Here is a 25,815-nt window from a genome sequence, read left to right as displayed (position 1 = left end):
CTCAAGAGGAGCAATCACCCTCCAGCCACACAACCCATGAATGCTGGAGACACAGATGTGAAACTTCAGCCCACCCTCAGCCAGACACTGTAGCTGCTGCCCAGCTTGCACAGAGGCTGCATAGAAACCCAGAAAGGGCAAGAAAGCCTCACAGCCTCATCATGTGGGAAGAAGTGAGGTGCCACACAGGCTGTAAGCTCATATCCCATTGCCAAACCACTCACAGAAACTGTCTGAAGCCCAATCCGGGAGCCAAGCTGCGCTGCAGCAGCAATGCAGTCAGCCACCCCTTCCCAGGTACCTCTGCTCCTTTCAAGCCCAGAGATCAGTGCATGGGTAGACACGGAGCATCCTGTCACCTGTATCTTGAGCTGTCCGTGCTCTCATGGGCTGCTCCTCTCCTGCCCTCCCAGCCTCACACACATTCCCAAGAAAGAAGAAGGAATTATCTTCTTTCACGTGCTCCTAGGGCCCCTGAACTGGACTCATGCTTGAGATTGCATGCACATTGAGGTGGTCTGTGCTGAGCCTATCCTGAATTCTGTCTCGCATTGCTGCTAGAATGTTGCATGGCAAACCGAAAGCATGGACTGGTGCAGCTGAAAAATGATCTAGATTTGGGGCCAGGTGAGTTTTATGGACCAGATCAGCACTTGATTACACAAGCAGGTTGTACCAACACAGCAATAAGCAGGCAGGGGCCATGGCCTCTCCACTAGCAGGATTGCTACAGAAACATCTGTGGAGCTGTAGCAGGAGCTTCAGAAGGGAATCAAGGTCTTGCCACCCTATGTCATCATGGTCACTCAGAGAAATAAGCTCCTAGGGACTTACTGCCACTCATCACTTTTCATAGGATGTAGGGTTAGAGCCTTACTGTCTACGTCACTCTTGGTCTCTTGTCCTGGCACGTGCTGGCCACATGGGAATCCTCACTGACCCAAATACAGCACTGCCTGACTGTCAGGCCTCCCAGCTTGTTAATCATGTTTTTGCATTGCAGAGCAGGAACAACCTGGCCAGATTTGGGCCTGCTCCATCGGAAGGATTCTGTGAGTGCACCAAAGAATCATCTGGCCCAGAAAAGCAAAGATCCCCACACACCTTCCTCGGGGTCTTTCAGGGTGGTCTTCACATAATCCACGGCCTGAGCCACCTCCTGGTCGCTGCACACATTCATCTGTAGCACTTTCATGCGATCTGACTTCATGTTCTTCAGCTCCCTGGCTCCGTCTCCATTCTCATCCTGCCCAGCAGAAAAGGAAGATGTCTTGCTAAGGTGGCAGGCATATTCACAGGGACAGGAAATACCAACTACTGAAACTGCATGCAGAGGTGTAAACCCGATGCAGAAACAGGCACACAAGCCACACGAACCACTGTGCAGCCCATGGCTATAATCTGTTCCCTTCAGCACAGCCCTTACATCTACATCAGTGACCCACCGCTCTGAGGGGCCAAAGCCCTTTGTGTTTGCTCCTTATGTGAAGGGTTTCACAATCGTAACAATGTCAAATACTGCATCAGCTTGGGATAACTGCGGGTGGCTCTCTGCTGCCCTAATCCCCATGCTCCATATGTAACACAGCAAACATTTATACACAAATCAGAGGCAGATTTTCTAGGCTTAAAAGCAAAAGGCTAATTAGGTACCTTACTCATCTAATTCCAAAATATTGTTTGGCTTTTAATGAGATAGTACTGACAGAAAACAAGACAGTAGGGTCACCTCTGGCATGCCTACCAGCAAACAGTTTGATGTTAAAGGATACAGCAGAAAGCATTTATAATTTAACTTATATAATAGAAATATTTTGCACTAAATATGCAACAGAACAGGATGCACAGGAAAGCATGAGCAGTGGAGATCAACCACACAGGACAAAATTACAGACATGAAGTATGAAAGGAGGAAGTTCTGTCCAAAGAAACAAGAATGAGGCCCTTCACTCTACAGACAATATGATGGCTTCTTTTCTCTCCTTTCTTTTGTCTTTTCTGCCAGGTCCTTCTCGAGTCTTCATTTTTAAAGAATGATATGGAAATGTTTAAGAAAAGTAATGAATATAAAACCCACCAATAACTTAGGATAGAATAACGCAAATAGTTTCATGAGCCCTTAGTTTCTTAACAGCTTAGTGCTGTTACCATCAGACATTCTGTTACTATTTTTTTTTTTTTTTTTGTATACCAAACCTAAACATGGTTCACATTTCAATTTTACCTGGTCACTTCTAGACAGGATAGACAGCCATGTTTACATATTATACAAAAAAAAAAAACAAAAAAAACTGAATAGAGCACTGATTAGTCACGCAGTTCCACAGCAGGCTTGAGATTTAGTTCACCAAACTACCCCCTGAATTACAGGATCTGCCTTGTTAGGGAGGAAGAAGTTATGAATAGGTGGGTCACGTGCCTGGCTGCCACTCTTCCTTTAGTACTTGATACCAACACTCACCCACAGCACAAGGGCAAACAAGAAGAGCAACACACTGCCTCCACAGCAAAGCTAATGTAAAAACTGTAATCACTTGTTTTTCTTCATGCATCTCAAGCTCCCTATTCAATGAATACGTAAACCACCTTGCCTCTACTTTCAGTTCAGTGAACGATAGCATGTGATGAAGGAAAAGAGCTGAAATTCCACCTGGGCATTCAGAAAAACAGGGTATCCCTGTCAACATGAGCATATAACTACTCCAGATTCATGGCAATAGTAGGAGTCTGCTTCTGTCCCTATGGCTGCAGATCACGTCACTACTGACCTATTTCAAGGTATTACAAAAAGAAAGACTTGAAGTTTTCTAGTGCACAGTGACTCTTATCCAGCCATGAAAGGAATCTCTAGAAGTGACATTACAAGTAGTTGATAACACAGTCATCAAAATGTTATATTCCCTTTGAAATGGGTGAAGGTTGTGATACCTCACTGCATTTCTGGAAGATGCTCATGCATCTCAGCTCTGAGTTACACAAAGTGACTTTCAGACACCTGTGAATAAAGGGCAGTTAATTCTGCTTCTGAAGAGGTTTACTGTATCTCAGTGCAAACAAAAACTTAGCTACAGCTGTAATCACAGAGCACAGAACACACCTCTCCCTGCACTGTTGTGGTTTTTTTTGTTTTTTTTTTTTAATCTTCCATAATCTTCATGACACAAAGAGATAGTTCCACTGTTTGGTTGGTGGTTGTCTTTTGAGAAAAGCTTGCAGACCAGTAACTTAAAAATCCAATATAGATTGTATCATTCACACTGAAACAAGTTTTCCCCTATTGCCAATGCAATCCCATCTGCAAAGTTACCTTTCCCAGCTACAACTTAATCACTGTTGTCAGAACACAGTGATATTGGAAGACTGACTTCAGCAAGAAGACACCGCTCCAGACACCATTTAGCTATTAAACCAATAGTTCAGGGCACGTTAGAGACAGTGAGCACACTGTACAGTTCGTATGTTCCCATTGTTCTTCCTCCTTGTTTTCTGAATACTGGTTCTGAATTTGGCATTTGCTCCTCCTCATGCACCAGCTGGTTCCTCTACCCTTGCAAACAGTGCCATCCAAGCTGCCACCAGAATGGGGGGGCAACACCTTGGTCCTGTCGGCAGCACTGGCCCTGGAAAGGGTTCAGGCACCTACAGTGATTTCAGCGGGAATCACCAAGCAACAAACACAGCGCTGAGTATCCTCCCTGAGGTGCCACCTATCCCACAGGCAGCCTTCCCACACCTCCTCAGTGTGCTCCTTCCCCTGAAGTTGTGCCTCAGACCTACCCGCTCCACACAGCAACTCAGGCACAGCTCTGCTGCGACTGCTCCCCAGGGCGAGATGTGACACGGCACAGCAGGACACGGGCTGACTCATGGGGTTTGCATTCTCCTGTCACCGTCAGTTCCCTGGCTGCTGCCTACCCCCCCATTCCTTCTCCACATTTCCTCAGGAAAAAAAGCTGGTGTTTGTCATTACCAGATTCCACCTATTTGTTTTCAGACTGCAAGTGATTTGTTGGCATCATTTTGAATCCTACTCCTTCAGGGAGCTGCAATCCTCCCTGCTTGGCGCTACGCACATATTTATTTATTTTTCCTCTCAGTGAACTCTGTTCCAGGGCACCTCCAAGAAAATTTCACTGGGGCTTAACAGCAGTCACAAGCTTAGAGTGCAAGTTTGCTCATCAGACTACGAGGGACTGCATCAAAAGCCTTATTTGAGATGCATTTATTCCTTCCCCTTTAACCATGCTGCTGCTTAGCCAGAATGAGATTAGGCTGACACGGCACAACCTGTTCCCAGTCGTACAGCACACATGACACTATGATCCAGGCATTTATCACACTGACAGTTCTGTGCGTTGCAGCTTCATCTCGTGTGCTGAAGGTAAGCTGCCTGGTTGATGACTCGAGGTCTGCCTCCTTTTAAGAGACAAGTACAGCACCTTCCCTTTTTCAGCCTTCTGGAAACGCCCTAGCCTTCAGGAGTTCCTGAAGATACCACCCATGGCAGAAACCACTTTGGCTCACCCTTTCAATGCTCTTTTGGTACATTTATTACATTAAGAAAAATTTATTCACCATGAGGGTGGTCAAACACTGGAACAGGCTCCCTAGGAGGTAACTGAAGCCCCAGACCTGTCAGTGCTCAAAAGACATTTGGATCACGTCCTCAATAATGTGTTGACTTCTGGTTAGGACTGAAGTGATCAGGCAGTTGGACTAGATGATCTCTGGAGGTCCTATTCCAGCTGAACTACTCTATTCTATTTAATCAGGCCTGGTGAATTCCAATATACACATTGGTGCAAATACTCCCTATGTTTCCCCTTTTCCATCTTGCAGAACAAAAACCCTTATCTCCTCATGAAAACTGCTGGTGGTATGCATCTGAAAACGAATCATTTTTTCAGTAAAATCAAAGAAAAGACTAATTATTTCAGTACTGCCTATTTTTCAGTTATTCTGTAACTGATTTCAGTGCATTTTTTTTTTCATTTAATTCTAATATATTAAGGGAAATACTCCCTGTGGAGTTAGCTGTCTTTGTTAAACAAAACTCCTTCATCATTTGATTCTTAACAGTTCTAGCCCAACCTGCCTGCTGTATTCTTGATATACCTTTACTTTTTACTTTCTGCTCATTAAAAGCTCCTAATGCACTTCACAGAGTACTGTCATCTATTTAATTTAAGAGCTTTCTGTGACTGGTAGTACATCGGGGATCCTTTAATTCTCTGCATGAAAGGAAGTAAGTGATGATGGAGTAACTACGTGTGAACAAATAGCTTGGCACCTACTTTGTGACAACTGCCCCTATACCTGCTCTGACCCTGCAGTGAACCTACAGCAGCTCAGGTGTTCTTTGATGATAGGGTAAGTTTCCTTGCATTGCCACAAGCAGTTATGTGTACACTGCCAGTTCTCATAGGGTAGCTGCATCCTTAGCTACACTGCATACACACAGCTTCACTTACCAGTAATAATCACTCACATCTTACACCTCACTAGTGATCTTACCTAACAGCTCCCTGCCTTCACTGCTGTTTCTTGTTTTATTTGGATCCATCACCCTTTTCAGCACTGACTATACGCTTCCTTTTCTCGGAAAATTCAGCTCTACATTTAAAACCTTTCATCCCAAATGCATTCTACCATTAGGTTTTCAGCAACCTCCTGCTCAAAGTTCCAAGGACTTTTTCCCCATCAACGATCTAAAACCCAAAGCTGCTCCCACTGTCTACCTCTTCAGGATCAAAGCACTCAGTTAACATCTTAAAAGTCACCTGCAGACCAGCTATGATTGCTGATGAATTTTCCACTTACACAATTTCAGTGAGGATCACAACAATTTTGGCTCTGAGTAAAAAGCCACCAGACCAGACTAGAGAGGATGCCAAGGGCTGCCAGGCAAGTCTGGGAACAAGTAATAGTCTATAATCAGAAGTAATTTTTTTTTTAGCGCGTCAATAAAATGAGCAAACAAGGCTCACATTGGCTGCACTTCATTTCTTTATGTGGCTTTTAATTGAGTCTGTTCCTCTGTCGTGCACAAGCATGCTGCCTTCTGAAAGAGCCTCCTCAGAACCACTCTGTCTCCTCTTTTCTGTTCTTTACACCTGCTCTTGTGCTAAGTGAGTGCCTGACTTGCTACCACTACAAAGACAGACACCCCAAAGTAGCATATGACGTGATTACTGAAGGATTCACAGAGCCTCTGCATGGAAATTTTCTAACAATGGCAGCTTTCCAAGAGGACTCGTTTACTCTCAAGTTACACAATATGTCAGCTGATAATAACTTTCCCTGCTGGTGTGGAGGAAGAACGTAATCTCCGCTGAAATCACACAGGCAAGGATGGCCACATTGTTTTTCTATTGCTCTTGATGAAAATTGTGAAGGGCAATCTGTGGTCATCACTCTGAGCATCTGGGCTGGAACAGACACATTCAAATAGCATTTATTCCACTGAAAAGTAGTAAGACAGAAAAAAAAATTCCACTATCTATTTAATATCATGTTAGCTCTAGAAGAGATGATTGTTACACTGCCAACTGAATTTACTTATTACACTTGATTAACTTCCCTTTTATCTTGGCTTAAGGAAATAGGTAAGTCAGTTTTCCTCTCTAACTCTCCAGTGTTTGTGCTGATGTGTTAGAAGTAGGGCTTGCACCAAAAGAAAATAAAACGTCTAAGAAATGAGAAACTGAAATAAGGATGAAAAGTACCCATTAGGAGAGATGGCAATTGACAACACTGGAAAGAAAATACTCTTTCTGGTTAAGAGTCACCAGTGGAGTTTCCAAAGGACAAATCTCATTCACTGTTTTTCATCAGTGACTTTCATCCATGACACAGGAGTGTGTATGACAAAAATCAGAGGTACAGAAACGTGGCACAACATGGATGGCCATGAAGAATGGAGTAGAAGAACAGAACAAAAATTACAGAGTGAAATAAACCACAGATGATAAGAAAAGCCAGTTATGAGCCTGACACTCATTTAGATGGGAGTGTTTAAGGCAATGGAGGACACTTAACAGAAGTTATATGGGCAACTTTGTTTAGACTAGAAAAACAAATGTTGAGAGAAGATTTGAGCACATTGTCGTCACATCACAGAGATGGGATCCAGAGAAGAGATGAGAAATCAAAGATCATTTGATAGAGAAAGAAGTGAGCATGAACTGATTTTGAACAATTCATCCTGGAAATTACATAAGTTTTGATAGTCAAAAGAGAAATTAAAATAAGGATAAAACTTCAGATGGAAGCAGACCTTGCCCAATTAATAGAGGATTATACAACATGGTTACCTGCAAAAGCAGGCACTGGACTGCTGGCTCTGCAGCCCCTTCTGATTCAGTGTGCCTAAACTGATCTCTTACAAGTGATACCACCTACCAGGCACAAATGACAGAGGGTGAGACCTACAGGTATCAGCAGGATACAGTTAGTTGGTTTACTCATCTATCCAAAAAGCAGACAGCTTCCAGAAGAGCCGCAGAAGCACAGTTTGAAGGTAAACCCAACCAAGGTGGCTTGGAGACAAGTATGAGTAAAAAGTCCTTATAGGAAAGTGATAGAACGAAAAATAGCAACAGAGATGCCTGAGAAGACAGGAAAGCATGGTGCCATAGCAATTTTGAACCATCAGGTTTATTGTGTATGTTGCAGCATTGCAGAGAGGCTTCCAGCAGAGAGCTCAAACCTTGCATCCTTTCGTGCAAGCTACCGTACAGACATGCAGTTGACAGTCCCTGCCCTAAAGAGTTCAGAATTACAGGAACAACAAGATTCAACAGGTGGATGAAGCAATAGAAGATACATAAAGATCCCTGCCCACCTTACCTCCCACAGGTTTTGGATTAGGGCAAATGGAAGCTGCAGATAAAAAGGCTGTTTCTTGAGAAAAAATTTTCCCCAGTCACAGAAGAATTTTGATCAATATTATTACTCACAGCTAGCAAGCATCCAGCAAAAACAGTAAATCCCTTCGCATGAAGCTGTTTTGCCAAGGCATGTCCAAAACCTTTGTCACAGCCTGTTATGAGCACCGCCTTCCCTTCAGCCTGTATGGGGAAACACAGTAATATGTTAGCACCAGACATGGCAGTGGTGCAGGTACCAGCAGCTCTGAGCAACACAGCAAAGGAGCAGCCTGCAGACGGTAGAGCCAGCAACTAAGAGGCTGTATGGCTTACACATGGACTCAGTGTGGGACTGAGCTTGCCTGATTTGAGCTACCTGGAAGATGGCCATTCAAATTAGCAGTCAAACGTCCTTGTGAAATCAGCAGAGAAGGAAAGGTAGCCCCTGTAGGACACCTCAGAATGTATCCAAAAGAGCTGGGATAACCTCCCTCCAGACCAGACAGAGCTCAGACAACCAGCTCAGATGTGGTGCACCATTTTGGACAAGTATCACTCTGAGTGCAGCAATAACCTAAACACAACAAAGCCTGGTCATACTTCTCACAACTACAAGTCACAATGACCGCTGACCTGTCTCACAGCAACCTAGACCCAACGATTTTACAGAGCTTCTGCTGGGTCAACCAGTGTAAAGGAGAAGACAAGATTCCTGCGTAGAAACATAACCAGCTCCCAACTACCATGAAATCCTAAGTTTGTTTTATTGCTGATCTGTAACAACTTGCATTACCTTGAAACCCTAGCTAAAACTGCAGCTATCAAGTGTCAGTGACCAAAACATTACAGAGGTATTTTGACATAAGTTAGTCATCTACCAGCTCTTAGGTATATAAGAAAGAACAGCACAGAAAAAGTTACAATGACAGTATGTCACCCATCCAGTCTGTACAGCAGCTCTTTTAACTGCAGTGACTATTGTCTGCACCCTTCTTTCTCCCACTCTATGCAGTACTTTTTGTGCTGTATTTTAGCATGCAGGAAAGTGACTACAGCTTAGGGCTTCCTCTTGAAGCACTGAACTCTTCACAGGAACCACTTATCAAATCCTACAGTTCTCTCCTACATTATTATCTTTTGACTGACAGCTAAATTGAGAGAGAAGATTTGATACTACATCTGCTTTGACATAACAGGCTTGTGATAGTTCTGAAAACAGAATCCAAAATCCTGAATAGAATTCCATACCAAAACATTGCACATTCGTCCTCTTTCTTCACTTGAAAGCCATCTTCCTCTCTCTTTGGCACTGCTGTGAAGCACTGAACTCTTAACATGTATCCCAACCAGCAGCCACCCAAATGCAGTGTTCCAGACTGCTCCAAACCAAAACCATATCTGTCAGGTGATAATGCGACACGGCAATAAATGTCTGGAGAATGCAGTATGGAAGTGAGGTCATTTCCACCTCTGTGGAGGTATCCACAACTAATATTCCCCACTGCCATATTAATGGCATCTGAAATATGAACATTTGTATTTTATACTACCTATGTAGGAATTGCACCACCTTGACCAGCCACTGTTTCAGAAAGAAATCAGGCAACCCCCAGAGCTCTGATCCCTCGTTTTGCTGACATGTGGTAGTGAAATGGCAATAAGGGATAATTGCAGGGTGATAGTGATCAGTTACTGCACATACCTAAATGAGCCCAAGCAAACAGGAACAGGCAAATGAGCAACGCCCTCTCCCATCCCCAAGTTATTGTTTCAAAGGAGAGCCAAGAAGTAAAGCTGAAGTGAGAACTGATCAAAAGTCTATCCTGCATTTATCATATCAACACCCACGCAGATACTGATTCCTACAGTCGGACAAAAATGCGCCCAGCTACAGGCTAGTTCTGCTGAAGCTTTAAAGATAGCTGCAGCTAAAGGACATATGATAAGTGAGAATTAGATACAGCGTCCAGTCTTAATCTACAGTGACACAATTCTAAGAAAAACAAGGCTCAATAATGAATGAGATCACAGATCTCCAAGGTTACTTTCCCCATTAATTCAGTAACCTAGCCCTTAAAGAAAGGGCCTTTCTTCTTTTTCCTCTGCTTTACCATTTGCTTCTGAGTCCTGATGACGAAGGACTTCCAAAAAGCAGAGGAAATGAGCAGAACATAAAGAGCTCTGATCACATCCAAAAACCAGAACAGGCAGGAGAAGATGCATAATCCTCAACCAGAGGCAGCTCCCTCATCAGTCAGTTTGTAAGTGCAGTTCAGGTGCATGAAATAAAGGAAGACTCATCTATAAATGGCTGGGCTGTGCTCCTATCTCCATCAAATTTAACTCACAGCAGTTGTTTTGTTGTCTCTGGTTAAAACAAACAAACTAAAAGCAACACAACAAACCAACCACCAAAACGTATGCAAAAAACAAGGACGTGGAAAAATCCTCCCAGCTACCTACAGTGACCAGAAAGGTAAGCAACAATTTACAGTACAGAAGGTTCCTGTGATTGTTAATTATTTGCTATTATACTCAGAGGTCCACACACTCCATAAGCTTTTCCTACTGGGATACAAGTGCTTTGTTAAACAGTAGAAGCTTTTACCCACATAGGTGACCTATCCAAAGTATACACATTTATTGCAATAAAAGTTAAGCAAAGCAAAGCAAAGCTACTTTGTCAGCCCTAGTCTTCCCACAATTTGAGAGCCCACCACGCTTGCCCTGACTTTTTCCTTTTCCACTTTGTGCCATCTTATTTTCTGCATCCTGTTGCCTTGGATGACCTCCCCGATCATTTCCTTGTTATCAGGTACGTAAATTTGAAGATAAGAACAAGCAGTTACATTGTAAACTTTCCTTGTTCCTTATTTCCAGAGCTGGGAATTTGGGGCTTTCAATCCCAGGAAGAGGAACTGAAGATATTCTCTAAAGAGGTCTTTTTCCCAACATGCAAAAACCCCTGTCTGCAGAACATCACCAGACACAAGATTCCTTTGCTAAAGGAATCTCTGAATTATTAACTTTCCCGCAGTTCTGGCTAGCACGGATTGCCTGGTTACGATGCACAGGCACTGCCTCTGCTTCAGTACAATAAACATTCACAGGGCAAAGTCGTATAGGCATGTTAAAGCACAAGAAGTCAGGCACAAGTCATCACACCTGGAAGGCCTCCAAAGGCAAAGGCTGGAGGCCAATTTGTGCACCATCCATCACCTTCATGATGGAGAGACACCAAACTGCTCCTTGGGTCTCCGGAGAAGGCCACGGTGCCACCCTTACTCAGGCACTGCCATTGCCAGTGGTTCCTCACGGCACAGAAGGCAGCAGATGGTGATGGGAAGTGCCAAGGGCGCAGAGAGCACAGAAGAGCAACAAAGCGGGAGGACAGCTGCTTCAGGGCAGGCAGGAGCCGCAGATCCCTCCTGCAGCGCAACCAGAGCTGAGTTCACTCCAACCCACTGGGAGCACCCTAGGCAATCCTGGGCTTCTTAAAACACACTAAAGGAGGCCGGTTATGCAATTATTCTATTCACGGGGCTTTTTTCTCCGTCACATTCGCTTCCTAGTTTAGAAGGCCGTATTAAGATCCGCGCATTCAGCACTCGCCAAAGGCGGCGAAGCACAGCTGGCTTTGCACCAGCGCGCAGCTCGGCGCCGTGCAGGCACACCGCGGCCTCAGCCGAACGGCCGAGAACGGCCCAGCAGCTACTGCACGCGTGGGGATCCAGCTCTCGGCAGCCTGGCTCTCCCTCGCGGCGCTGATCCCTCAGCCCCGCAGAACGGCGGGGCCCGGCGCAGCGGCGGCACGGCGGCCTACCCGCGACAGGAGCGAGGCCGCTCCGCCGCACCCCCGGCCCCCGCCGCGGTACTCACGGGCAGGGCGCGGCGGAGCCGCGGCAGGAGGCGGCGGGCCAGACACAAGGCAGCGCCCAGCGCCAGCAGCACCGCGGAGGCGTGCATGGCCGCGGCGGTACGGCCTCAGCCTATGGCCGCCGCCTATCGCCGCCGCCTATCGCCGCCGCCGCCCGCGCCCGCCCCGGCCCTTCCCCCGTCCCGCCCCCCGCCGCGCCCCAGCCGCCGGGTTAGCGGCCCAGCCTCATTCAAACGCAGCGCCCGGTACGCCCGCCGGCCGCAGGTAAGGGGCTGCCGATGACCTTGCGCGCCCGTGGGGAGGGAGCGGGCGGGCCGGGCCCCTTCGCCTCTTCCTTCTCTTCTTCCTCCTCCTCCGCCGGGCCCCGCAGGCCGCGCGGGTAGCGGTGCCCGCCGACATCTTCCCTCGCTCCCCTCCCGCCGCGGAGCCGGGCCGAGCGGAGCCGGGCCGCCCAGTGACAGCCGCCCGCGGGGCCGCCCGGGTGCTTCGTCCCACGCCCACGCCCGGGGACGCATCCGCGCCCAGCACCGGTGCGCACCGCTTGGGCGCGGCCGAAGGGCAGCACTGGGCCACGGACGGCGTGTCCGGGAGTGCCAGAGCCGCCCGGTCCCTCCTTTAAGCGGAGCGACGTAGGCGCGCTTTGATGCACGGTTTCTAGAGCTTTCTTTGCTGAGCTGCCGCCAACAGCAGCTCTTTCATAGCAATTTCGCATGTTTAAGTGTAGGCCCGTTTCCAGCAGGCCCTAGAACTGCCAAATTCGGCAGAGACGTACATAAAGCCTAACAATCAGATACCATTTTTCAGCTGCGTTGCGTGTGCTGAATCGGTTTTAAACAAAATGGAAATGAGTGAAATGGACTTTCTGTGCTTAATTCCCGCTCTTGAGCTGCGTTCCCCCCCGGGTAACAGGGATTCCTGCGCACAGCCCAGTATTACAGTTGTTCCATTACAAGGAAATGCATTTTTAACCACGTGGCTGTATGAGCAGCGTTGCTTCAGGAACATGTAGCACAATGTCACCTGCGCCTCGAGCTTCTATTTTACTTCGTGTATCTTACTCGAAATAATAAGTTCCACAAGCAAATAGCTCAACTTTTAGTTGTTTCACAGAATACAGTTTAAGATGCATTAAAAAAAAAAGAGAAATGGACGTTTTCTGTAAATGACTTCCTGCTTGTCAGCCTGCACATAGTCTTTTCCTTATTTAAAAGCAACTTGAGGTGGCTGAAGGTTGAGCCGTTTATCTCAGGGTGAGGAACTGCAAGGGGGAAAGATGAGTTCCTTTGGACTTTATTTTGTCTTTAAAATGCACAGAGTCAGCGTGACTTACAAAATAATTGAGCAACTAAAGGTGAGGTGCTATCTCATCTTGCAGAGCTAAGGAAGAACAGGCTTGCTGTTGATAGAGCGTGTTGACTGGAAGCATGTTGGCAACCAAGCTGTCCCGGCCTCTCCTGAACCTCCCTGTAAAAACCCTGAATTTCAAGAATCCAGGGAACGGCTTCAGGTAAGTAACTTGGTGGAGAAGAAGAGAGATCTTGAGTAAAGCACACATCAAGGGCTCGCTTGATTTCAGTAGGGCAGTTTGTTTACAGAATGTCAGAGGTTAGGAGGGCCCTCTGGAGGTCACATGGCCAACTGCCCTGCTCAGGCAGAGGCACCCAAAGCTGCTCGCCCAGGACCCTGTCCAGGTAGCTTTTGAATGTCTCCAGGGATGGAGATTCTACAACCTTTCTGGGCATTCCTGAATATCAGCAAGTAGGCCTTGGTGCAGTGCAAGGAACCATCACATATTTCTACGCCTTTGTTAAAGAGAGAATCATGTAAAATGAGAAAATTGATGAGAATTTTAGTGAGAAGGAGAGGTAGGTTGAATAATGAAGCTTTTTTTTCTGAACTTAAATAGGCAGAAAATTATTTAATTCTGATTCCTAGCTCTGAAAAAAAGATCTTTGTACTGGTCTGTGATGAGAACCCTGCTAGTCCAAACTCAGAGCAAACTGAGTCCTTTCACTGGCTTTAGAACAGGGTTCCCACACAATGGTGTGTGTGCCACTAATTATAGAGAAGCCATTTAATGGTCTGCTAAGCAAGAATTGACACCTCCAGTGTTATTCCACTGCTGTTGGTAATGGCACCATCCCTATCAAGGCTGGCTCTTGAGACAGAGTTGTAAAGAGCAAAGATAGCTAATCTGTTAGAAACTTCCTATACTGATCAGCAGTGAATGTCTGTTGTGTCATATGACTATAGATCAGCTCCCTTCCCACCTAGTTCAAAGCTTCTGCTCTATTAGAACTTTTCTCTAGTCTTGTTTTCTGAAAATGCAGCTCAGAGGCCAGTGTCTGCAGACAGCAGTTCAGTGTTGCATAGGTCATCCTGGGAGTGCCTGTGATGTCTGGGCAGGAGATAATTGTGCGATTAAGCAGTTTCAGCCTGGAAGAGGAGCTCTGCTGAGGGATAGATGTTAGAGGAACCAGAGAGCAGCTAAAATACAGTGTATCCAGAGGAAAGCAAGCAAGCAGCAGGCCATGGCAGTGCTCAAAGCAAACTGTAAAAAAGTTGATATAGTCCAGAGAGGTGGCTGGCAAGGTCAGAGGGCAGGGTCAGTCTAGTGTGTTTTCTAGACCCAGTTTTGCTGGAGGGTAGCAAGACCTAAGATAATAAGATGCTACTGGCAACAAAACTTTTCTAAACAGATACTCCCCTGGAAGGCATTGTTGCTTTGCTCTGATCTGTGTTTTTGAACACACTGTATGTTCCTCAGAGTCAAACATACTATGCAGAGGAGCTTCAGATCTGCATGGCACATTACTCAAAAACATCTCTTTAACAACTGCTGGGGGGGATATGAAATCTGTCTAAGAGGATCTAATGGGTACACACTGCAGAAGTGTTGTAGATGACAGAAGGGTGGAGCTGTGTGTAGAAACAATGAGATGATTCCAAGCAAATTCAGCATTAGGTTGGATATCAGAGACAATGCCACAGCAGCATGCTTTCAGTGGACAAATGCATAATTTCCACTACTCCTTCTTTGTGCAACTCTCACTTAGAGTGTTGTTGCTCCTGAAAATGAAAACACTGTACGGCCCATTTTGCAGGTGGAGGCAGCTCTGTGCCTTTGGACTAGGAGCTATTTTAGAATTCTCATTTATATCCATACAGATTCAGCAGCTGGAAATAGCATCAGAGTCTTTTGATAAACAGATGTTTCCTACTGTGGGAAACAGGGTCAGACTAAGGAGAGCTGTAAGTGAGATTCTGTCTTCTCAGATGACAGTCTACATTATATACAAAGGGAACTCCACATTCTTGTTCACATGTATGCTGCAGCACCAAGGTATGGACAGCATATTCCATGCTTGATTGTTCTGTGTTGTTTTTTTCTTAAACAGACCTGCACAAAAATTTTGCTTCCCTCTCTTGTCATCATGTGGCCGCCGCTCTTATGCGAGTGAGGTTGATCAGGTGAGTATTATTGCAGTTTCCAAGATCTAGTTCTGCTGAGCTGAGACTTTAAACTCTCTGAAGCCTGGTGACTAAATTCTTCTTTCCTATTTGCCAGAAAGACTGTGAGCTAGACCTCTTCTACATACTCCACATTCTTTCCTAGCACAGAGATTCCATTGACGCAACACAGTGCATGCTACTAAGGATAGCAATAAACAATCAGACTGGTGGGTTTTTTCCTCTATTTTTGGAACTTACTCAGCAGATGAAATCTTTCACCTTACAGTGGAGGGAATTTGCATGATGAGTTCTTAATAAAGCACTCTTTCCAGAGTGTGGTTGTATAAAGCGATGTAAATAAATCAGTGTCCTCACATCTCACTCTGGAGACTGACCCTCTTCTTTAATAGCTCTTTCCTTGAAGGCACTAGCTTACCAGAAAAAAAAAACAGGGCAAAACACTCCCTTTCCTTTTGTCTAGCACTGTCATGTGGCACAGAACTCAGCACTATAACAGTACCAGAACACACAAATCTTGCCCGGGACAGAGTCTCAAGGGAATTCTAATGTGGCCCTTGTGTCATTGTCAGGCTTCTGGTGTAATTGATCAGTCCTCTTGTATGTGAAGCCAAGCTTCTAGTTTTAACAGAGAGAAGCTGAAATGAGTTGCGAACAGTCATTACCTAATCCCACCCACAGCAGCACCTTGGTGTGTACACACCTGTTCCTGCTAAAATAGTTGATGCACGATGCAATTCTTAACATGGCACTTAACTGCTGCCTTTCTTTGTGTTACAACAAGGGATTTGGAGAAGGAAAAAGGTGTACTTCTATTTAAATTACATGTTAGAAAAATAAGACTAATCACCAGTTGGTCTTAATTTCAAATATGCAACCCTTATGATGCTGCTGAGCTTTTAAAATGCAGTGCTAGACGGTTATGTGCTGAAAGGAGAAAGATAAATGAGCAGTCAGTAATGTTAACCTGTCATCGTCATCTTCAGTCAAACTATATTCCCTACACCCTACAGGCTGCAAGGCACAGAAGAGTGGATTCCTGCCTGCTCTGAAAATATAGGAACAGTTCCTATTGAAGCAGAAGTATTTCTTGGGAACTGTCTGGTATATTTTCAGATTTCAAGATGGATATGAACTGCCAGAGAATGCTAGTTTGCTTCGTCTCTTTGCCTTGAAAGCCTATTGCTGGGATGACAGTTATCTTGTCTCACTGAAGTGATTTTTTATATGGAGCCTTAGTTTCTTGTCTTCAGGAAGCACTGGGTGGCAGTAGCTGGCAATGAACGTAGAAAATGTCCCTAGAACAGGTTGCTCCTGGCCAAGGACACCATTTGTTCAGTTTACGTAAATCACCGTTTTTGATTACTCAATTCCCATGCATTGTTTTGTTCTGTTTTGCAGATTGGCAGCAGAGCTGTGCTTATAACAGGTTGTGACTCTGGGTTTGGATTTGCCTTGGCCAAGCACCTTCATGCCAAAGGCTTCATTATCTATGCTGGCTGCCTGCAAAAGGTAGGAAAACCAAAAGCTTTATTCTTTATCTGCGGCATATGAATGGACACACGGTAAATCCAACTTTATCTCCACTCTCTACAACCTTTCACCAAGGAGAGGGAGGGTTGTTGGTCACTCTAAGGAGAAGACACACGGGCTTGAATTCTGTAGATGGTTACCTGGTCCAGACTGTAACAAGGGCTGATTGGGGCTCAGAAATGGTCCTATTTGAATTACAACATCGTGGTCTGTTTCAAATACAATTGACTCAAACCCCAAATCTGAGTTTATAAGCTATCTGTATTTGATTTTAGGATCAGTTTATCTGAACCTTCGGAGCTGCACTCAGATTATACATAATTATGCAGAGTTTATTTTGATTAGTCATGACACCCACCAAACCACTAGTGATTTTATAGCATGTGGTACGAGTATTTTCTTTTGTGGTCATGAGTACAACCATACTGCAGCGTGCATTGAGTGTACACACTGAAATCACTGTGAAAGTGATAGTTCCACTAGTGCATACGAGACAAAATCAGGACACACATAGCTCAGCAATGCAGTCTTTGGTTCACTCTCCAAGAGCAGCCTGAGGTACCTGGTCATGAAGAATGAGAGAGCACTTCAACTTCTCTTTAGGAGGCTTTCCTTCTTCTTCAGTTGCACAGTCATTTCCCAGCAGAATGAAACTTACTCCTCAGGATATCCTGGGGAGGAATCACTTATTTCAATCCTAATCTTTTTAGCTCACTTATCACTGTGAATGTCTCCTAGATAGTTATATTATTTAAAGAGGCTTTATCACGTGCTTTTATAAGTATTATCAATATTCTTTCCACTGTTAGTGTTGCTATTATTACAAAACTTTGCTTAAGTTATTACTGGCTTTCTACCACAATTTGAGGAATGCGTTCAGGTAGCTCTGTCTCTTGCGGTCTCAGCTTTGAGTCAAGGGTTTATTTTTTAACCTGAGCTCCCTCTACAGGCTTCACTGCAGAACAGGATACCTGCTATAAACTATTGCTTTTCTAAAGACTCTGAGAAGAGAAAGCATAGAAGAGTATTTTTTTGCAGTTATTTTTTACTGTGCTTTTGGAAATAAAAGTCAGTATTGGAGGAGATAATAATACTGTAGACTTAAAAACCACCGTTCAGAATAATAGCCTGCCTGTATATCGACAGTAGCCAAAGATTTCAGAGGTGCAGGGTTACTTCCTTATTTCACTTCCTCAGTCTGAGCTGCCAGGAAGACATGAGCATGTGTTTAACTGTTGCTGAAACCCCCCCTTCCATTTTGGTGCCTTCAGTATGCATTCTGCTGAATGCATGTGTAATGCTATAATGTGATGGAAAGTACAGCAATAATAGCAGAGTAGCACAATCTTAGACTGTAGCAAATGAGAATGCAGCAGCTATGGACACAGAAACAAAGGACAAAAAAAAACCAACAAAAAAAAAAATCTGCTGCCAACCCTTAAATGAGGTCTGGGAAGGAGTAGATTCTGGCTCCACCCGTTTCATCACTCAGGTACATTGCATGCACCTGAGCTCCCCTGAGTTGGCCCTACCTTCCCACCAGGTGCTCCATCACTGGTTCAGGCCATGGCTTAGCATTTCCACTACAGCATGTTAGTTCCATTAACACTAGCTAAGTCTTGGCCTCTGACAATTTCGGCATAAGCTGACATGAAGCAGTATGCCAGAACTCTTTGATCAGCATTTGTTTCCTCTTCAAGAATCAGCAGAAATCTTTACTGTATCCCTGTGTAATTGACTGTTGTTTTTTTTAGCTGGATTCACATGCCATGTTCCAAAGTGTGTGTGACCATGGCAAGACTGGTAACAGCAGCTGTCATCAGAAAAACACTATAAATGCCACAGTCAACAAGTTGGTGTACTGTGTGTCTTCAGATCATATTCATTATGGAAAAAACAGGCTCTTAACCCTGCAGAACTAAACTCCAAGATGCTGAGCTGATTTCCCTTTATGCCACAGGGTTCATCAGCAAAACTGTGAGCAGAACCACATGCTACAAAATCAGTGTTATTATTGGTGATGCTGATTTTAGGGGCAGAAAAATGCTAATATTTATTTTGGCTCTAGAGAGAAACAAAGGTGGAAATAAGGAGCATCATGTTTTGCTTGTAAACTGGATATATTTGACCTTGCTCTGACTGAGAGGAAGTGAGTATGAAACTTCAGTGTTATTTTCACATGACTACTTGTCAGAGCACAGCTGCACATCAGGAACATACTCCAGCTCAGGGCGCTGTCATATCCCCAGGGTATGCACTCTCCTTGCAGATACAAAGTGTGTGCAGTGCTGACTCTTTCTTGGGAGGGTTTCCTAGAGTGGGCAGACTATTTTTTACTGAAGGAAATCTGAGAGGTTTTTCAAGTCATGACTAGGGGCAGCCCGAGGGTGCATTTGTGCTAACAGTGCTATTTCATGGTTTTTTTCCTAACATTTTCACTAACAAACATATTAGTTTGAGAGTTATATTGATGCTTCATTACCAAAAGACAGTGGATTCAATGAACAACCACACTGCAGCTGTCTTGTTTTTCCTCTTTGGCTATTAGCTGGAGGAGCCAGCTGACACAAGATGATGAAGGTATTTTTCCATCAGTATCTGTTACCAGTGGACATATGTGATGTTTGTCACTGCTGTCAGGAGTGCTGTGGGGTTTCTGCTTGCTTTGCATTGCGTGCTCAGGTCTGTTGGGGCTTGCAGAGGGTGGAGAGCCAGAGGTTATGTGACCAACCCAGCGTGCAAGCAAGTTACTGGAGGGCTGAAAAAGTGCTCAGAGCCACGTGCCACTTCAAGGACACAGTGATAAAGCCTGAAGCCTGTGGGCCCTAGAGAGCGACCGTGAAAAGAGAAAAATGAGGCAGTGTTTCCAGAGCTGGGTCCTCTTGCCATGGGGTCAGTGAACCTTGGGTCTGACAGCAGAGATGCACTGTTCTCTTGGCATAGCATGAGAAGGTCCTTCCACTGCTGCTTACTGGCCAAGGGGTTGAGTGCTGTGCCAGGAGAGCATGACACAGTCACAGAGTACCTGACTGAAACACCACCCATCTGCCCTTCCTGAAGAGCCAAGGGAATGATGCTGTGGGCCTGGGTTAGTGTCTGGAGTTCAACTCTTGAGTCAGGATCCCGGCCCAGGATGTCCCTGTCCAAGCACCTAGCTGCAAACAGGTGGGTGGCAGGAACGATGTTGGCTTGCTGGGACAGCTCTGTGAGAGGAAGAGGGTGCTGTGAAGTTCCCAGTGAAGCTTGTGAGGCCTCTGAGCCTGGTGTGCTGCTGTGGTTGTGCAAGGAGAATTGAATGCTTAAGAACCAAGTTCACCGCTGCACATCTTCTGCCAGAATTTCTGACGTGTTGAGCCATGTACCTTTTCCACTTTGTGCTCTCATGGTGGTCTCTGGAGTTTTCTTCTCTGGGAGGCAACCTCGCAGGTGTGGGACCAGGGAAAGAAGCACATTGGCCTTGCTGTTGTCCATTCTCTCTTAGCTATATCTGCTGATTCTAAGGGGCTTGCATGCTTGCGTTTGCTCATTCCCTCTTGGCATTCTCACATGTGCCATTTGTATGCCTTTCAGTGCTTTGCCACACACACTGACTTGAACACCAAAATGGGTTCGAGTGAGCAACAAACAGCACAAAACTCTATTTTCAGTCACCATAAAACCAAAGATCACTGAGCTATGCATGGAACTTTTAGCAGCTCAATTCTGTATGCAGTATACTTCCGTATGAAGCGAGTGCAGTAAATGCCTTCTCTTAAAGAAAAGCACTAAACAGTATTAACGGTTTGCTTTGGAATAAGGGAGGGTGGAGAAGAATATGCAGGAGAGACCAGGCACTTAAGTTAATGAAGTTCAGGGTACTGCGTGTGAGCACAGCAGATAAGCACATGAGCAAGAGGAGCCAGGAGAAGGTGTGTTGAAAGATAAGGCGGCACGAGACAGAGCAATGCATGGTCACCCTTGTGGCCTCATCTATGCTACTGTTTTGTAAACAGGAGGAGTGAAGAGCGCTCTGATGCTTACCTACTGATGCTAGCAAAGTAAACAGGGCTAGCTGAAGGATTGAGAGCTCAGCTAGGGGAGCAATCGCCAGATCATTCTGTGGAACATGCTTCATGACTAACCTGTTAACGGGGAGTAAAAGCTTCAAGTGAGGGATGATTTTGAGGGACATGGGGTATTTCTTACAGTAAAGGCAGAGATGTTCCAAAGAAGTGTTTATTTTCAGATCCAGATAATCAATATCCTCTACAAAAGTCCCCTGGCGCGGCCAGCAAAATCCAGTAGCTCATAATTGTGAAAGCAATTCAGGGATAGTTACAAACTCCTATTAATATTCTCTCTGTGTCCCTGTAGCACCATAGCAAAACTAGGCTGCAGGACCTCTGAAGTAGCGCACCTAGGGCATGGCAGCCTTGTTGCTTCCCCACATGAAAGGTATCTGAGGGGTTAGCTGCAGTTACATGGCTGGACTGTGAGCAGGTAGATGTGTAAGCTGGGGGAATCTATTGCTCTGAGCTGAGAAAAAAAGGAGTGGAGTTGGGAAGCAGGAGTGAGAAACAGCTCATGGAGTGGAGAGAGAAGAGAGTAAGATGCTGGAGAAGACTCCTGGGGAATAACTAACAGGCAAGTTGGCCAGACGTGTGATGATTGTACTCTGTAGGAGTCTGCTGGAGGCAGCAGATAGGCTCCAGGCAGCAGGAGCTGTGTGCGCAGATCAGCTGAAGAGAGAGAGCAGTAGGCAGGCAGTCCCTCTTATAGGACTGTCACTCCCAGTGTTGGCAATGTGACTGAGAAACACATGCAATGTACATGTGCAGCCACTCACCAACTATTTTACACCACACCACCACCACACTGTCTGTTGTGCACCATGTGCGGGCAAAAGCGGCAGCGGTACCACATTCACATCGCTGTGGTGGTGGATCACAGCTTGATCTCAGGAGCTTGTACTGGGCAGGAGTTACATTGCTGGGGCAGATCCAGCTCTGCCTGCTTCCTAGGGTGAAAGCAGTTTGTACCAGCTGACTCAATGGCGGGGCTGATGGCCGGATGGCTCAGGGAAAGGTGTCCTTCTGCAGAAACAGCCCTGTTCCTCTCCTTTCTCTTTGAACTGCAGGACCGTGCTGATTGATGCTGCATACTCTCTTTTGTTTGATTTGGTGGTTGCTATGCATTTGATCTTCTACACAACTCTTTGGCCAAATTCAAACCAGCTCTTTCTTCTCCTCTAGAATAAGGGAGAGGGTGGCTCCAAGGAGCTGGACAACATGAACAGTGACCGAATGAGGACTGTGCAGCTCAATGTCTGTGACAGCAAAGAAGTGGACCGAGCAGTGGAGCACGTGAATAGCAGCCTGGAGGACCCGGAGAAAGGTAGGTGCATTCAGCAGGCTGTAAGGTCACATGCAGGTGAGTGACAAGAGCTCCCTCAGCTGGGCTCTGAGAGCATTTTCAGGGTATACTTCAGAAGCTGCACGTGTGATTGGAGGGCAAAAAGCTTTGAGGAGCAGCAGTGCAGAGCAAATTACCTGTTTAAATGTGCCGAGTCAGAATGCAGCTTCCCACTTGCACTGTAAGACATCTCCAGAAAACTACCAAAAAAAGAAACACTCTGATTTTTCTCAACTAGCTCCTATAGGGGACACTAGCAGAAATTGGGGTGCTGTTTCAAGTTCCTGGGATTAGTGCTTTGTTCTTGTGACCTGAGGTTTCTTGTGACTCCCTTTATGTCATAAAACCTGGCCAGTGTTCAAAGACTGGCAAAGGAGGTGGAGAGGTTATTCAAAGGAGTTCTCATGAAGCTGGCTATTGTTAATGCTGTTGTAGATGTTACCATAAATGTCAAAGTTCAAGGGGTAGCTGTACCTGTCTTTCATTCTGATGAGCAAATTTTGCTCCAGTGTGGTAAAAATCCCATTTTGCTCATGCATTCCTGAAACCATTCCACCCTTTGTCAAGCTACATTTTTCCCAGTACTTTCTGGCTGCAGTGTCGAGAAGCAACGACAGATCCTCACTATGGTTATATTTGCTCAGAAGACTTAAGTTTCACTCTGATCTCCTTTCTGTCTGGCTTCCTCAGTACAGGTCATAAGTGCTGTGTTATGTGGTTCAATAATCTGTTAGCAAAGCTTTTCCTGAGCTGATCTCATTTGTCTCAGAGAGGAAAAGATTTCTGTTTGATTTGTCTTCTAGGGCTCTGGGGGCTGGTTAACAATGCTGGGATCTCCACGTTTGGGGAGGTAGAGTTCACCAGCATGGACACCTACATGGAAGTAGCTGAAGTGAACTTGTGGGGGACCGTGCGAACCACCAAGGCTTTCCTCCCACTCATCCGGAGGTCAAAGGGTGAGTGATCTCCTCCTGGCTGGCATTCTGTGAAATGGATCTCTCATTTGCCCCATGTCTTGCTGGACACCTGGGCTATATGTGGCCCAGGGAGCATTTCTTCCATCGTGGGAACTTAACTGTTTTTGTGCCCAAACCTTCTCTTTTTAGTGCAACTCAGCACGGAGCACTGATAGGCAGTGCTGTGATGTGCAGCCTCTGATTAGGCTGCAGCATCCACAGTCTCCTGCTAGCACTCTCCCCTGCCAAAATGGATGGCTTCTGGAGAGGAGAAAGTGCCCAGCTGTATTTCTGAAGCCACAATTCATCTGTCACATAGGAAAAGATGCAGTGGACTTAGAATGCTTTTCCCAGCTGTGGTACAGGAGCAATCGCTTTTGAGAGGCAGGCAGTACAAGGCACCACTGGGCTCCTGACTGTTGTGCCTTAGCCTTGCAAATAACCAAGCTTAGTCTTGGTGACAGATTTGCTTTGCTGCTGCTTCCTCTTGTCTGAGCTCAGTCCTGATTGCTGCTGAGCAATCCTATTCCCCACTATGCAGGTTCTGTCCAGCCTCTTCTGTGTTCCCCGTAGCTCTGTGCTTTCTGCATCACCGTGTGCCTATGCCCACGTGTAAAGGGAGCGCCCTGCAGTGGGCTTGTTCTCCTGCCTGAAGGCTGTTATATAGGACAGCAACGCTCAGACAGAGCCACCAGCAGGACTGTCAGGCAGCTCTTACCGATATGCAGAGCAAGCTGGATGCACTTTCATGAATCCGGTGGGTGGTGTGTGTCAAGTATCTGCTCTGTGCATGTCAGCTCAGCTGCACTTTCCCTGGCCTCTGCCTAGGTCGTGTAGTGAACATCAGTAGCATGATGGGTCGGATGGGCAGCCCTGCCCGGTCACCGTACTGCATCACCAAGTTTGGTGTGGAAGCCTTCTCTGACTGCCTGCGGTACGAAATGCAGCCCCAGGGGGTGATGGTCAGCATCGTGGAGCCTGGCAACTTCATAGCTGCCACCAACCTGTACAGCCCCGAGCGAATCAAAGCCATCGCCGACAAAATGTGGGACGAGCTCCCCGAGATAGTGCGCAAAGACTATGGCAGAAAGTACTTTGATGAGCAGGTCAGCAAGATGGAGACATACTGCAACAGCGGCTCGACAGACACCTCCCCCGTCATTGAAAGCGTCGCCCACGCGCTCACCTCCACGGCCCCCTACACTCGCTACCACCCCATGGATTACTACTGGTGGCTGCGCATGCAGATCATGACGCACATGCCTGCAGCCATTTCAGATCGGCTCTATGTCTATTGAGGCCTCACACTCCTAGGCTACCCCGGGGCGGGGGGATTTTGTTTTAAGGAGAGCATTGTACACAATTCCCTTTTTTTAAATTTTTCTAACCTCATTTCAGAGTACTGTAGCTCTAAAGGGTTCATTTAACCATCTGACATAACCTAAAGGGCAATGACTTACAAGGGATGCTTCATAGGCAGGAATGTATTATGTTTGCAGGGACATTGTTTCTTTGCTATTTATTTCATGTGATCTATTTTTTTCACCTCAAATGCCAAGTTAAAATCATTATTTAAATTGCAATTGCTCTGAAATGGTATCAAAATAATTTCTGCTGTTGATCATCTGCAATCTTCAGAATTCCTGCTTAAGACGCAGCCTTCACGCCATATAGCAGAGGCCCTCCATGCTGTAGCAGCAAACCACCGCCTCCTGATGACTGTGAGTGTCCAGCAGGCTGTTTTAGGCCTGGTCACGGTAGCCTAAAGCAAAGCAGAGGCTTTTTTAATTTGGGGATCAGAACTCAAAACACAGTGTTGAAACCAAGCAACTGACCGTATCCCTTTATCTCTTAGAATTATACCAAGAATTACTAGAGAAATGAACCGGTCTGCTTTTCTTGTGTGCTTTTTTGCAAAGGAAAGAGTTCAGTGATCCAGGCACTCAGTCTGGCAGACCTCTCCCACAGAAGTTTCTTAATCATACGAGCATTCCCATGAGCGTGAGAAGCTTTATTCACATGACTGCAGTCATCAGGATTGGCCAATAGTAACATTTCTCTTCTCTTCAACGGTAGTTGAACATCAACTCCAGACTTCATTTGGAGTAGAGTTTCACTCCGTCTCCTGTAATTTGAGAGGGTCACCGCTGATCAGAGGGAAGCAAAGAGGGTTATAGTCGCATCAGTGAATGCCATTTTTGCCAGAGACCTCCGTATGTTACAGCAAAGCATTTGTGCAGCACCTTGCACAGAAGGGCCTTAACCCTCTCCAGGGTCTCTAGGCACTATCACAGTTCAGGTGCTGGTGACAATAATAACTTCCATTGAAGGATTCACCGAGCCGAAGTATATCTAACAAGATATAAATCTAACGTCCATAGTACATCTCTCAGGATATAAACCTAGCAAAACGTCCATAACATAATAAAGGTAACTTTTGGAGCAGTTTAATTTCCATGATGGTTATGTTTACATATCTGTGAAGCATTTGTTTTGTATTGAACGGAAAGGATAGGAGGAAGAAAAGGCCACAAAAGGGCCTTTCATGGGGAAGTGTGGAAAGAGTTAATTTGTTTAAGCTCAAAAGGCAAAAAACAAAGTAATTGGAATAACCGTTGTTAGCATGTTGAAGAGAAGGGATCTCATGTGCCGTAGTGACATACCATGACATGATCGAACTCCTTTGGCTTAATAAATGTGTACATGGATGGTAACAAAA

General features: G+C 45.7%; 2 protein-coding genes across 5 annotated transcripts in view; one reads left to right on the top strand and one right to left on the bottom strand.

The window, feature by feature from the left end:
- Positions 1–13,114, bottom strand: part of LOC110397327 (D-beta-hydroxybutyrate dehydrogenase, mitochondrial-like) — a 19,114-nt gene extending 6,000 nt beyond the window's left edge. Inside the window, exons 1-3 of one of the 4 annotated variants that reach the window (XM_021393474.1) lie at positions 12,029–13,114; positions 7,959–8,069; positions 1,105–1,246 (exon numbers count right to left, since the gene is read on the bottom strand). In XM_021393474.1, the coding sequence (XP_021249149.1) occupies positions 1,105–1,246; positions 7,959–8,069; positions 12,029–12,457 (682 nt within the window). In that variant the 5' untranslated portion in view covers positions 12,458–13,114. Of the gene's footprint in view, positions 1–1,104; positions 1,247–7,958; positions 8,070–11,747; positions 11,901–12,028 lie in introns of those variants that run through there. The other 3 variants (XM_021393470.1, XM_021393471.1, XM_021393472.1) reach the window with 3 other exon arrangements.
- On the top strand, positions 11,905–25,815 carry BDH1 (3-hydroxybutyrate dehydrogenase 1). Its single transcript, XM_021393475.1, has 7 exons — positions 11,905–12,009; positions 13,121–13,252; positions 15,144–15,216; positions 16,618–16,728; positions 21,981–22,122; positions 22,944–23,096; positions 23,925–25,815. The coding sequence occupies exons 2-7, from the start codon at positions 13,170–13,172 to the stop codon at positions 24,392–24,394; spliced, it is 1,032 nt and encodes a 343-aa protein (XP_021249150.1). The 5' UTR covers positions 11,905–12,009; positions 13,121–13,169; the 3' UTR covers positions 24,395–25,815.

Source organism: Numida meleagris, chromosome 4 (genome assembly GCF_002078875.1).
Source record: "Numida meleagris isolate 19003 breed g44 Domestic line chromosome 4, NumMel1.0, whole genome shotgun sequence".
Lineage (NCBI taxonomy): Eukaryota > Metazoa > Chordata > Aves > Galliformes > Numididae > Numida > Numida meleagris.
The sequence above is the reverse complement of the archived record's forward strand: the minus strand, read 5'-3'. Positions and strand labels throughout refer to the sequence as shown.

Bases quoted from the DNA above. Each gene is read 5' to 3' on its own strand.
- BDH1 (XM_021393475.1), top strand. From the start codon at position 13,170: ATGTTGGCAACCAAGCTGTCCCGGCCTCTCCTGAACCTCCCTGTAAAA. The intron at 15,217-16,617 runs GTGAGTATTATT...TCTGTTTTGCAG, and splicing joins ATGCGAGTGAGGTTGATCAG to ATTGGCAGCAGAGCTGTGCT. The intron at 23,097-23,924 runs GTGAGTGATCTC...GCCTCTGCCTAG, and splicing joins ACTCATCCGGAGGTCAAAGG to GTCGTGTAGTGAACATCAGT.